The sequence below is a fragment of the Alternaria incomplexa genome (assembly GCF_024043165.1).
Source record: "Alternaria incomplexa strain BMP 0042 chromosome Unknown scaffold_20, whole genome shotgun sequence".
NCBI lineage: Eukaryota > Fungi > Ascomycota > Dothideomycetes > Pleosporales > Pleosporaceae > Alternaria > Alternaria incomplexa.
In genome coordinates, this window is record NW_026249869.1 from 164,512 (window position 1) to 177,046 (window position 12,535).

The 12,535-nt window shown below is 53.0% G+C and overlaps 5 protein-coding genes across 5 annotated transcripts; all 5 read right to left on the reverse strand.

The window, feature by feature from the left end:
• Positions 1-1,460: 1,460 nt before the first annotated feature.
• On the reverse strand, positions 1,461-2,561 carry J4E90_010222 (uncharacterized protein; the record flags this gene model as incomplete). The annotated part of the gene is made up of 1 exon (XM_051439737.1): positions 1,461-2,561. One exon carries the CDS (start codon positions 2,559-2,561, stop codon positions 1,461-1,463), a length of 1,101 nt encoding a protein of 366 aa, XP_051286391.1.
• A 625-nt stretch (positions 2,562-3,186) lies between these two features.
• Positions 3,187-4,470, reverse strand: J4E90_010223 (uncharacterized protein; the record flags this gene model as incomplete). Its single annotated transcript, XM_051439738.1, has 1 exon — positions 3,187-4,470. One exon carries the CDS (start codon positions 4,468-4,470, stop codon positions 3,187-3,189), a length of 1,284 nt encoding a protein of 427 aa, XP_051286392.1.
• Positions 4,471-4,777: 307 nt separating this feature from the next.
• J4E90_010224 (uncharacterized protein) lies at positions 4,778-5,865 on the reverse strand (the record flags this gene model as incomplete). Its single annotated transcript, XM_051439739.1, has 2 exons — positions 4,778-5,360; positions 5,414-5,865. The coding sequence occupies 2 exons, from the start codon at positions 5,863-5,865 to the stop codon at positions 4,778-4,780; spliced, it is 1,035 nt and encodes a 344-aa protein (XP_051286393.1).
• A 503-nt stretch (positions 5,866-6,368) lies between these two features.
• J4E90_010225 (uncharacterized protein) lies at positions 6,369-8,234 on the reverse strand (the record flags this gene model as incomplete). Its single annotated transcript, XM_051439740.1, has 3 exons — positions 6,369-7,177; positions 7,609-7,775; positions 7,822-8,234. The coding sequence occupies 3 exons, from the start codon at positions 8,232-8,234 to the stop codon at positions 6,369-6,371; spliced, it is 1,389 nt and encodes a 462-aa protein (XP_051286394.1).
• Positions 8,235-8,900: 666 nt separating this feature from the next.
• Positions 8,901-12,526, reverse strand: J4E90_010226 (uncharacterized protein; the record flags this gene model as incomplete). Its single annotated transcript, XM_051439741.1, has 4 exons — positions 8,901-9,282; positions 9,333-11,731; positions 11,777-12,148; positions 12,194-12,526. The coding sequence occupies 4 exons, from the start codon at positions 12,524-12,526 to the stop codon at positions 8,901-8,903; spliced, it is 3,486 nt and encodes a 1,161-aa protein (XP_051286395.1).
• Between the last annotated feature and the right edge of the window lie 9 nt (positions 12,527-12,535).

Consider the following 12,535-nt stretch of genomic DNA (forward strand, 5'->3'; position numbering starts at 1 on the left):
CGGTGAAGAGACTACACCCCTCTTTGTCTATTCGAGGGTGGATGGCTAACGGTCGCGCGGGCTGTGGGTCAGTTGCGTATATCACGTATACTCATGCCAGAATTGAAAGATCGGAGGAAAGCCATTGTGGGTAATTGGGTATGCGGGTGGATACGTTATCGTGACTGTTGATTGACAGAAGGCGAGAGATTTTGTGTCGGTCGTGCCTGGCCAGACCGATCTTTGGCCGGGCAGGGGTGATGGCGCTAGTGCACGATAAGCGAGTCCCTGCTTTTTGCATCCAGAGTCTGAAGCCTCGGCAGGTCTGACACCACGAGGCGACGTTAAACGTGGTGTTTATAATGCTCACGATGATCTTTAAGTGTATGCAAATAGTGATCCCATTAGAAGCAGCTATGTAGCTACCTTATGAAATAGCCTCCTTCCTCGTTGAGGTCTATCGTGCCTACAGACGCAAGAATCGCCCATCTAGGCAAGCACGACTACGCGAGTACAACAACATGAAACCCCGCCCTCCACAATTTCTAAACGTCTTTTTCCAGAAATCGGTAGGGATGAAGGGTTAGAGAGGAGCTCTTCGAGTTAAATCTGAAGATTGCTAACCCCTTCATCGAGTGTCGGCGGACGTGCCTCCCTCATGCCAATCTTCTTATCTTGTCTCCTATTCGCTGGTTTGTGCCTGCAACATGCGACGAACATGGCGTGTCCCTCAGTCCTCATCAGGCCGTCGACAGTCTTCTTCGAATACAGCAAGTCTTCAATCAACGCATCGATGCGCTGCGAAAACGTCAAGTGCCTGTACTTTCCCGCCGCCTTCAACGCAGAGGGGTCGTATATCGATAGGCAGATCGGTCCTTGCGTATGCAGGCGTTCTGCGAGATCGAGAAGTTCCCAACATGTAGCCTCCATGCTAACGAGGGAGTGAGGCAGAGGTCGTTGGCCGTTTTGAAGTGGCTGCTTCCAGCGCTCGATGAAATGTTTGGAGGTCTCTGTTGTTCGGCTGACGTCTACCATGGCCCGCCTCATTCGGATAACGTAGGTTACGAGCCTTCAAATACTGCAAAAGAGAGAGGTTGTGAGCGCAATGGCAGTTCACCGCAACCGGAGTCAGGCCTTTCACACATGCCTCCCATCTTTGTGAAACACTGAATGACTGCGTGGTTGTAAACGTCACCTGCCTCGTATAGGTGTATGCGTTGTGTATATATCGTAGAGTGAAAGAGGAGCTTTTCGTTCAGAACTTGTTGAATGTATATATACTAGAAGTAAAAAGGCTGGATTGTAGCTTCTTAAACAGCGTAATGAAGCTTGTGCAAAAGGTATATATGCCGCGTCGTGTAGTGTGCTTGCTGTTTAGCCAATTGGCACAAACACCATGTCCCTTTGTCTCCTTTGTTTGGTCGTTATACCTGCAATCATCGCAGTCAAGCGTGTAGTTTGCCGCATAAGGGCCCCCCATCTCAGTAATGAGTCGACAATCCAAAGTCCTTAGCAACCTCCCTGCCCATCGCCTTGATATTCTCCACAATCCACAGCTGCTTATTGCTAAACACCATGACAGCGCCCGGCAAGAAAGCAAAGTTCGCCGTCGTAATACCAACCCAAATCTTTCCAATCAGCGTGCCTTCAGGGTTCCAAATGTGAATGCCGTCTCCACATCCAGCCCAAACATTACCCTCGGTATCGGTGTGCAGACCGTCGGGAATGCCGTTGTCGGAGTAGGCAAATGTGCGACGGCCGGTTAGTCTCTTTGCGTCGTGCGTGATGTCGAATGCGTAGAGTGTGGCTGGTCGTGTGACGTTTATACTGTAACCCGCGGCACCTGTGTCGGATACGTATAGTGTTTTGTAGTCAGGGCTGAATTCGAGGCCATTGGGTTCAACGAAGTCGTCTGCTACAACGGCAATTTGGCCTGTGGATGGACTGAACCGGTATACCTGCTTCGGCAGACTGGGCTCAGGACGGAATCCTTGGACATATGCGTAGTCTGGGTCAGTGAACCAGAGATCGCCTGTTACGGGGTGTTGACGGACGTCGTTGGGGGATGTGAAGTTTCGTCCAAGGAAGTTTGATAGGATGAGTTCGGATTCACCAGTCACGGGGTCGACGGAGACGAGACCTGCTGGGTTGACGAAATCACCCTGGTCGCAGTACAGTACTCGTGAAGGTGTTGAGCCGTTAGTTTGGGTGCCGGGTGGGTAGTACGATGTTGCGCCGTTGGCCTCGGCGACACCTGGTATCCGCGTTGAGTTGATGGAATAGTTGTCTGCGAGATCGATGACGGTAACGTTGATGGGGTTGTTGAGATCTCCGGCCCAGCTGCTCGTCACGTATAGCTTGTTCGTGTCTTTGTTGTAGACACCAGCCTCATGGAAAGCGTCCCAATCCAGACTTTCCAGTAGTCGCCCTGTTGCGTTCTCGCCGATCACAGATGCAAAGCTTTCATCGTATGCGAGGAGGTTGATGATATCTGGATTTGAAGCATTGGTAGTGACGATACTGCTCAGGTACGACGGATCCGTCGCATACGATAGAAGGTCCACTGGGATGATGCTCGACATGATGTTGGTGATGATATCGAAGATGAATACCTGCAAATCACCGCCGCCTGGCCTTCCATCTCCTATATACCTCTCCACTGATCGTCGCGCCGGACACCTCACGGTCCCATGTTTTTTTGCAACGTCACTCACCCGCCAAGTTGCCGATGCGATGCTCGTCCATAGTCGACGGAAATATGGTCGGTGAAATGCAGATCTTGGCTGTATGCTTGGCTCGGTTGCTTGACTCGAGAGGAGTGTCGTGTATATTGCCGCGGTGTTTGCTCCGGTGACTGCTGGTCGGCAACTCCTCTAAGTGCTGTATGCACTCCGCACGCATGTTCACTCCATAAGTTCGCAGAGTTGAGCAATCGCGCTCGCTTGTCAAAGCTTATTGTTGAGGTCGCGCAAGCCATACGCTATTGAAAGGCTGAGATCTTCGTGTTGAGGTTAGACCCGAGCTTTTTGGTGGATCGTCAAGATACGCGAACTATGACATCATCACGACCGCGATTGCACCATCAAATGCCGAACATCGAATCTCATGGAAAGTGGTATGTTGCTACCTAGGTATAACCGTGAACATCAACTCATCTCCACATTCCGACCTAACTATCGTGCATACCCGTGCTCTCCAAGCCGCATTTCAAGTGTACCTTGCTCGCTTCGCCGATCTATGGTCTAGCTCTCGCGCTTCATCTTCTTCTTCTTCTTCCTCCAACCGTACTTGCCCTTTCCACGCAGCCATCAGGAACGCTCCAACATCTTCATCGAAATAGCACCAATCGTCTGGTCGAACGAATTTTTCCATGTCGCAAGCTATGCCTGAGCCGTTCACCAATTGATCGTATTCTTTAGGCCGCTCATCCTCATCCATCTTCGTCAACTCAATCGCAGTCGCCTCGCTTAGTCGGTCGTAAAGCTTTGATAACTTCTCGTAGTACGGTGTTATAATTCCGGCGTCAAACCTCGTAGTCGAGTACGTATGTCGCAGTACTGGATGGCGAAGCTCAGTGCAGACGTTCATCTCGTAGAAGAGAGTCTTATGGTCGTCCCAATCTGGCAGGTCAAGACAAAACGTGGATGCCTCAAGAACGGTGTCTGGAACAGGAGATGGCGTAATACCCTCTGTGTTCAAAGGCATTACCCAGGTATGCTGATCTCCTACGCGTCGAAGCCGAGTGAGCAATTGGCAATCCGTCGGGCGAATCTCATCGTGCGCGTTCCAGTGTACGCTCTTAAGTTTCATGCCACGTAGGCTGGAGAGTCTCAGGTCATATGGATCTATCTCCTTGATATTACGCAGCAGGAACATCTCCCTCTTGACGAACGTGGTGTAAGGTAATAGATGGTATGCCTTGTTCCAGGCGATGAATGTTAGCATTCCTGTCGTATACGCGTCGTGCAGGACCATGTGTGTTAGAGACTGCGTCTGGCATTCGGTAATCACGACTTTCATCTTGCGCCCCTCAGGTCCATCTTTCTCATATACATCTTCTGACAATACCTCTCCGTCGCGGTATCGAATGGGGGCTTCTGCGTTGGTTTCATCTCGCACGTAACCTTCAAATTCTAGATATCGGGTCATAGCATCGACCTCTTGACCGACATATAGATAGATACAGTCGAAGCGAGGAAACCCGGCGAAGAAGCAGTAGGCGAAATGGCCGCCAATCAGAGTGTTGCAACGAGCTTGTCGTGAGCGGAAGGCTTTTGTGTCCCGGAAGAACGGCTTTAGTGTAGCGTCGATGTTGAATGTTCCACTCAGGAGCTTCTCGTTGATGTTCTTGTTGATGGTCTTGCTTGTCAACATCAGAGCGATTGTCTCCAACGGGCCCAGCGAGGCCATTATAGCATCTTGGATAGGCGCAAATCGAGTACTGAGCAGATCGGCGAGCGTGACGCTGGTGGAGCTGGTGGAGGCGCCCATGGTGCGAAATGCAGTGTAGTTGAGTCTCGGTGGTATTCGGTGGAGGGAAAGAAGGGTGGAGTCTTGTCAAGGTTTGAATACTTACTAACTAGCCGGGCCGACGATATACAGTGAAACGCAAAGGTCTGCTACTATTACTCAACCGCACTGTGAAACTTGCGGAGGCATTGAGGCCTGTGATTCACTTTGACATGTATGCCCAAGGGAACATGACAGAACACAATCCAGTCAAGGGAAGTGAAGGACTGCATCCATATACTACATCCATTTCCTCATCGCCGTCTATATATAGTGACACAATACCAACCTAATCGCGCTGCCTGTAATTCTGAAGTTCCTTCTCCTTCGCGGCAGTCTGCATCTCCAAAAGCTCGGTTTGCTTGTGTACCTGCTCCAACTCTTGCGGCATCTTGAGTATGACGTCGTCCTTAGACGAAACTTGCTTCTCAGCTACAATGCGTTGCCGGTCGATCTCTTCGGCATTGGCCCTGGCATCAGATGTGGCTTGTCTCACCTCGTCGAGCTTGATGTTGAGTTTGCGTATGCGTTCTTCGGTGTCCTCTGTGCGCGTCTTAATCTCCTCGATCTGATTGCTATAAGACTGCAGCTCGATCTTGCAGTTATCAAGCTTTTCTGTGCACTCGTTGAGCTCTTTCGTACGCTTGATGAGGTCGCTGGTGCGCTGGCTGAGGTCGTTGGTGACCTGGCTGATGTCGTTGGTGACCTGGCTGAGGTCTTCGGTGCGCTGGTTGGCGACGGTAGCTCTGCGCGCTTCTCGTACATCCTCGATGTCCTTGTTCAACTCCTCGAGGTCCTTGTTCAACCTCTTCTCCTCGGCTTCTAGTTTGGCCCTGGTCTTGCTCTCTTCCCGGAGTTCCGATTTCATGGTTCTGTGTAGCATCAGTAATGATCAAATGACGATGTCCACCGCGGTGCTGCTTACTCCAGATCTCCTTCCATTCCGTTGAACTTCTCCAGCAGCGCAGTCTTGTCTTCCAAAGTCCTATCGAGCAACCTTTGGCTGATGTTGCCATCACCGACGAAGAGCTCTCTTAGCTTGTCTTGGACGGCGTGCTGGATCTCGAGGACCTTGTCTTGCGGCTGATTTGGGGCTGCTAGACTGATGCGCTTCTCTAGCTGCGAAGCCAAAGCCGCCACCTCATCAGCTCGTTCAGGCTCCTCATTCACGGCGACTTGACTCTGCTTGCTCTTGATGTCGCTGAGCTGTTGTTCTAGGCCTTCCAAGCGACCTTGTTCTTGACTGAGCTCTTGCTCTTGCTTGAGGAGCTGGCTCTCGAACTCGCCTCTGCTGCCGAAGAGGTGTGCGGGCGTTGATTGGCCAGCGTCTGGTTTGTCGAGCGGCTCGAGGCTGCCAGCGGTGCGCTCTGGTGTCATTGTGGGAGAGGATGATGGTATGAAGATTTAAAAAGGGAAAATCGGTATCGTGCTATACGACCCTGGGTGAGAGGCAGGCTAAAGAGGCTAGAAGGGCGGAAGGATGGGAATGTGGGCAAGTGCTAACTACACGTATTACTACTGAATATCCGAAAATATCGAGTGAGCGGGGACATGTAGATGAGGAAGAAAATTCGAGTCGCGGCTTCCTGTTATCGTCGAGAGCTTGGCGAAACGACGCTAGCTCGTTCCAGGACGTTCTTTCTTGGACGGTGAGCGGTGAAAGTGAGAGTGAGCGCGGCATCGGGGAAGTACCGGCCGTGTCTATGAGAGCATGCTGTCTCACAACGCAGTGGGCCAGGTGTCGGGCACCCCGGTACATCCATATCGCGAGTGATGCAGGCGGCAGTAAAGTCTGAAAGATGAATGTAGAAGACGAAAGTGAAGTCTAGGATGTCAAAAGACGGTGTCTCCACCTGGTATACAAGCGACATCTGTACCTCTCAACTCGCAAACTTAACTAGTCCATCCTCGATCTGCACCTTTCCCTTGATTGCTGTCGCTCTTTGCTGCAGCGCTTTCACATCAGTATTCCTCTCGCCCTGCTCTACCGTTTCTTCCTCTAGTATCATGAACAATATCGGCAGCGTGCTATTCCTCCACACATGCTCAGTCCTCTGACTCGATTTCCAAGCCGTCGCAAGGAAAGTAACGAGAGCGAGGACCCACGTACACGCCGGCAACGTGATCCATATCCAAGTCACATGTATATGCACGATTGGCGAGTAAGCGTGTCCGACAGCTCCTTGCGTCCCGTTCACGTCGTATGGCGAGTCTCGCATGGTCTTTGACATGGCTCTTGCAGCTAGATCGAGGCCGCACGAGATGCGATTGTCGGGGTACTCGCACTCTGTGTAATTTCCATTCCAGAGCGCAAAGATGATCTCGTCAGGCTGAGACGAGTCTGGCATGTCATCGCTCGCGAAAGTGTTATCTAAACCGCCATGTTTTGCGTATACGCCGCTGAATGTGTCGATGAAGTAGAAAATGCTCGAGGCGGTCACAGCTTCGATTGTGAAGTTTTCGCCATTTACCCCGTACTCGGGCTCGACAGGCGCTTGAAGTTCACCCGCTGGGTGCCAAACATCTAGGCTGGGATCCAGGTACCATGTTTTGAGAATCTCCTCGCGATAGGGTGGTTCGGCAGATTGGTCGTAGTCGGACTTGATGCTTTTGATGCACGGCTGTAGCGTGCAGCTAGACGCGACATATTTCGGTTCGTCGCCCGTCCAACCCTTCCCGTTCATTGTGTCTTGAATGTCAAGGTCAAGGTATACAGATACCACGCTGCGAGGGGTCGGGTCCGATTTCCCACCACTCAGTGCTCTGATCATGAATATTTCACCTATTAGATAGCCCAAAGAGTGGGAATACGAAAGGGCATCGTCTAGGCCTGGCAGCGATAAGTTGCAATAGTGAAGAGGTGTCGTAAATCCGATTTCATCCTCGCTGTCATCCTCGCAAGTTCTGCTTACTGTGGCGGTGATATCTTCGCAGGTTGTACACATGCCGATGCTGGCAGTCGGCCGCCATGTGCTACAAACGTGACGTGGTTCCGCCCATGTATGACGCGAATGAGAGCTATGAAGAGCATTGAGCACGTTTGATCTCAATGCTGCATTCACGTAGCGATCTCCGTATTTATTCAGTACTGAAGCACCTTTTCTTGTAGCAGGCACTCACAGTTGTTGGTTACGTAGCCTTCGCTGTGATACACGGAAGTGTTGGCGACAAAGGCTAGTCCTGAGAGGTCGACGACATCCTTCGTATAATACCCAACTAAGTTTTGTACAAAGGGATCGAAAGCAACACTTAGTATGATGCCAGTGGCTCCGAGTGTAGCAATGTATCTGTGAGGTCATCAGCGCATAGTCGACGATGGGGTGGTTGACTTACCGAGCCTTTAGCTTCCAGATCAGCTGCAAACTGCCAGTCAAACCTCTTGATGCCGCATCGAAAGCGTCTAGATCAGCCAGAGACCGCTCTCTGCTGCCGAACCACGTCCATTTCAGCTGACCAAGGCAGTTTGCAAGCGGAACAAGAAGACAAAGTCGAGCAAGCGTACCCAGCCAAGACACAACCGAGTTGACCGAGATGCCACTTTGACGACATACGATATCGGCGATTCCAGGCTCAGAGAAGCAGTGTGTACCGACAGATGCCCACGAGGGTTGCGGTTTGTCGTTCAGCGACGATAGGAGAAGCACAATGGTAACAAGCGCGCCCGCGGACACAACAAGGCTGAGAATTTCCCACACCCACCAATCAGCAGATCTTAGGTTTTCGAGAACCCGGCGCCGTCTCTTCATTGTTACGGGAGTCTTTCCTGGCCTTAGTGCTGTCACTTCAGCGGCATCGATGGCTTCTCGGTCTTTCATTGTGTTGAGCGATAGGTTTCAGCGGGGTCGACAAAAGATGACGGATAACCAGCCCCGCAGAGAGACCTTTTGTAGCTACAAAGCTATTGCTTGTTGCATACCACGGGACCTATTCGAGTGTGGCGCTTCTTCTGATTGGAGTTTGTAAGCCACATCGCTTCGCTTCTACACATCCGTACACTGCCAAGTCTGGGGGCCGGAAAGCCAACCAAGATTAGATACGCATAACAGTGGAGTCCAATAGAGGGTATGCGATTGTATGCGCTTGCGGCAAGGCGGTGCAACGGGCGGTGCCTGCTCTTTCGCCAGAGGCCTCGTGATCGACTGTGGCAAGACGGGAGTGACCACGCCGATAAAGTTGTGAACAATGCATTAGTGATGTATATACTTCTCCCCTCTCCTAATCCGACATAACAACAGAAGACCCATATTCTTGCGAACGCGTATGTATAAATCTTCATCCCGTCTTCATCTCCTTACCGAATCATTTCCATCCAGATTACCCTGATACATGCGCAAAACAAATCCAGGTATCTTCCCAACGTATCTACAGTCCTATCCTTATTACGCCAAAACCATCACGTTCTCCAAGAACATCTACCGCCTCGGCGCGATGCCCGCAGAGCTCAACGCCGACAGCGGGCCGCCTCCAGTGACAGGAGTCTGAGCACCCGTAACAGGCGTCGCGGGCGCAGGCGTAGGCGCGCGAGAAGGAACGTTACTCCTGTTGTGTGCCATGTGCGCCTTGACGAGATGACCCGCGCACAGGGCGCTGTTGAGCGACAACTCACCTGCGAGCACACCAGCGGCGATAACACGAGCGAGTTGCCTGGCATTGTCACCGGGCGATGTTGGGTGAGCGCCACGCACGCCGAGGAGGTCGAGCATGGCGGATTGGGGCTCGAGGATGGTTCCGCCGCCGATGGTGCCGACTTCGATGGAGGGCATGGAGACGGAGATTTGGAGGTTGCCGTTGACACTAGACATGTTAGTTGTGAACTTGATGTCGTCCATAAGGATATGACTTACTTGTGCATGATGGTGATGCAGTTAGCACTCTCAACGACCTGCGCGGGATCCTGTCCGGTAGCCAAGAAGATGGCAGCGACAATGTTCGCCGCGTGGGCGTTGAAACCACCCATAGCACCCGCCATAGCCGATCCGATAAAGTTCTTGGAAATGTTCATCTGTACGAGATCCTCAACCTCGCACTTCAGCACCGACTTGACAACGGAACCGGGGATCATAGCTTCGGCGACAACACCCTTGCCACGACCGTCGATCCAATTGATGGCAGCGGACTTCTTGTCTGTGCAGTAGTTACCCGACACAGTGACTACGCGCATATCTTCGAAACCGCAGTCGGTGGCCATGACGGTGAGAGCGTGCTCGACACCCTTGGAAATCATGTTCATTCCCATGGCGTCACCAGTCGTGGCCCTGAAACGGACGTAGATGTTGGTGCCTGCAATAGCAGACTTCATAGACTGGAGTCTGGCGAAGCGGGAGGTCGAGTTGAATGCGTCCTTCATCGTTCTCTGACCTTCTTCCGAGTCGAGCCAGATCTTCGCCGCACCAGCGCGTGTCAGGCTGTCGAATCCAATACAAGGTCCACGGGTCATACCGTCGCCAGTAACAACAGTAACAGCACCGCCGCCGGCGTTGATAGCCTTGGCACCTCGGGAAGTTGAAGCTACAAGCACACCCTCAGTGGTCGCCATGGGAAGGAAGTAGTTTTGGCCGTCAACAAGGATAGGTCCAGCAACACCGAGGGGGAGGGGAAGGTAACCAACGACGTTCTCACAGCATGCGCCGTGGACAAGATCGTAGTTGTAGTCCTTGTAGGGGAGGAGTGAGCGTTCGAGCAGAGTGGAGGTTTCGCGTGTAGCGTGAGTGCGTGAGACGAGACCACGGCGGATCTTGACAGCGCGGGTCTTGTCACCGAGGGTCTTCTCCAAAGCGTAACCGGGGATCTTGCCCTTGAGCGACATTTCGATAAGCTCTTCGTCAGTCATCTTAGGGGCTTGCTTTTCTTTGATCATCATCTCAAGGACTTCAGCAGCACGGTTTGGCTGTCTTTGCTGTTCTTCGGAAGGACCGATAGGGAGCACTGGTGTTTGCGGTACGAGCTGAGTAAGGGGCTGTAGACGAGTGTCCTCAGGGCCGGGTGTACGAGGCGGCGTGGGCATGTGCATTGAAGGCACGCGGGGGGTTCCAGGCACAGTGGGGGCTCCATCCTGAACTTCCGAAGGAGAGGCTGGGGCAAGCGGCTGATGGGGTTCCTTGATGGTCCAGCGGGCGGCGTTGAAGAGGTAGCCGTTCAGAACGACGCTCATGACAAGGGCGAGGACGATCCATTTGCTGAGGAAGGGGTCTTCCAAGCTCTTGAGTACTCCGTCGACAATGTGCGTGCTGATGTTGTTGCCAAACGCGAACTCGTTGTCGGTAATGGACGGCTCAGCGTAGTGGATAGATGGAAACTCGAGCTCATACTTGATGGGCATGAGAATGGTTACGATTGTAGAAGTAGCAGTGGCCTTGGCCTGCTCGTAAATGTGATCCAGTCCACTTCCCGCAACCTTGAAAGGATCCAGCGGGGGAGTGGCACCGACGCCAGCAACGTGAGCGACCTTGCTGGGAGCAAGACCGAAGCGGAGGGTGACGACGTTGAGAACGTTGACCAGGATGAATCCGGCGACCATGAGAATCTTGAACTTCGGCACTGTAATCTTCTTTCCAAACACAGTCGTCGTGTGGTTGGCGACTTGGACATCGCGTGCGTTGGGCCAGTCGTTGTTGCGGGCGACGTTCTCAGCGACCTTGCCGTCGACACCGTCGTCCTCGAGAGCCCTGCGGAGAGCCACATGGCGCTTGATTCGGTTAATTTCGAGCTTGATGGTGAGAATCGCGGTGTAGAAAGTCAGGAGCATGAGGGCGTCGAAGAAGAGGATCCAGGCGCCGAGGAAGCAGAACTGACGCAGACCGCCTTGAATTCCAGACATGGCGCCGGCAACCAGGATCAGAATCTCGAAGAAGTAGTCGCGAACAATCTCGAAACCGGTCCTCTTGATGGCGAGTTGTACAGCTGACTGGATAGTCGAAGGCGCGCCCCGCTTCTCTTCAGCGGCCCGTCGGCCATCCAGAGACGCAGAGAGCACGGCCTTGGTGAGGACGATGGGCTTCTCGAAACCGATAATGACGACCAGGAATGGAAGGCCCTCGGAGAGCAGGATCAGGTTGATTGGGACGCCGAGATATGTCGTGACAGCCAGACCGAAGAGGAAAGCAAAGGCGGACTGCAGGAGAACTGCGGTAGCCAGCCAGAAGTTGGATCCCAGGCGCCTCATGGCGAGGAAGAGTGAGACAAAGGTCAGGTGCATGGCGAGGTATCCCAGGGCCATGATGACGATATCGCCGGTATCCGCGTTCTATCAGAATTAGCCGAATTCATGTCGATGCGCCAAATAACATACCTTCAGAAGATCCACAAAAGACGTCCACGAGTCCAGAATCCAATTACGCACACCGCCAGGGGCGCTGCCGTTCTTGGACGCCTTCATCATCCACTTCTTCTCCTCGCGTGTGCCTTCCTGCTCCGAGCCCTTCGACTGAGCCGCATCTTCGGGCGCAGAAATCTCCTGCATGGCCTGGAGAAAGTCGGCGGCCTCGGTGTAGGGGATGGAGAAGGCGAGCGAGGTGTCGTGGGAGAAGGTAGAGAAGGAGCTGGACGAGCTGGGGAGGAGCTCGGCGGAGACATTGCTTGGGACGGATTGCTGCGAGGGCGCCGAGTTGATGATGCTCGATTCGGGGAAGACGAGAGTGACGAGGGCGAGTTCCTGGGCGGTCTGATTTGTTAGCAGGGTCTTTTATATATCCTCGGAAAATCCTACCTTATCCTTGTAGATGGCAGTCTTGGGCTCTTCAGCCTCCCACTGCCATGACGTCTCCTCTCCGATTCTGAGTCTCTTGCTGCCGGCGAGAAGAGTGGTGAAGTCGACGCGGCTCGAGGCTGCTTCCTCAATGCCACTCTCCAGCAGGCCCTTGTCGAGAACGCCCAGATATGAGTAGCTGGCCACAAAGGCAATGGTGACAATGGTGTGGATTGGATGCGTGCATGCCTTCTTCGCGACGGAGAGCAGGATGGGGTTGAAGTGGCGGTCGAACCAGGCGGGGCCCGTCTTCTTCTGCTCGCCCTGCCAGCGGCTGGTGAGGTATCCGAGCATCGTGAAGGT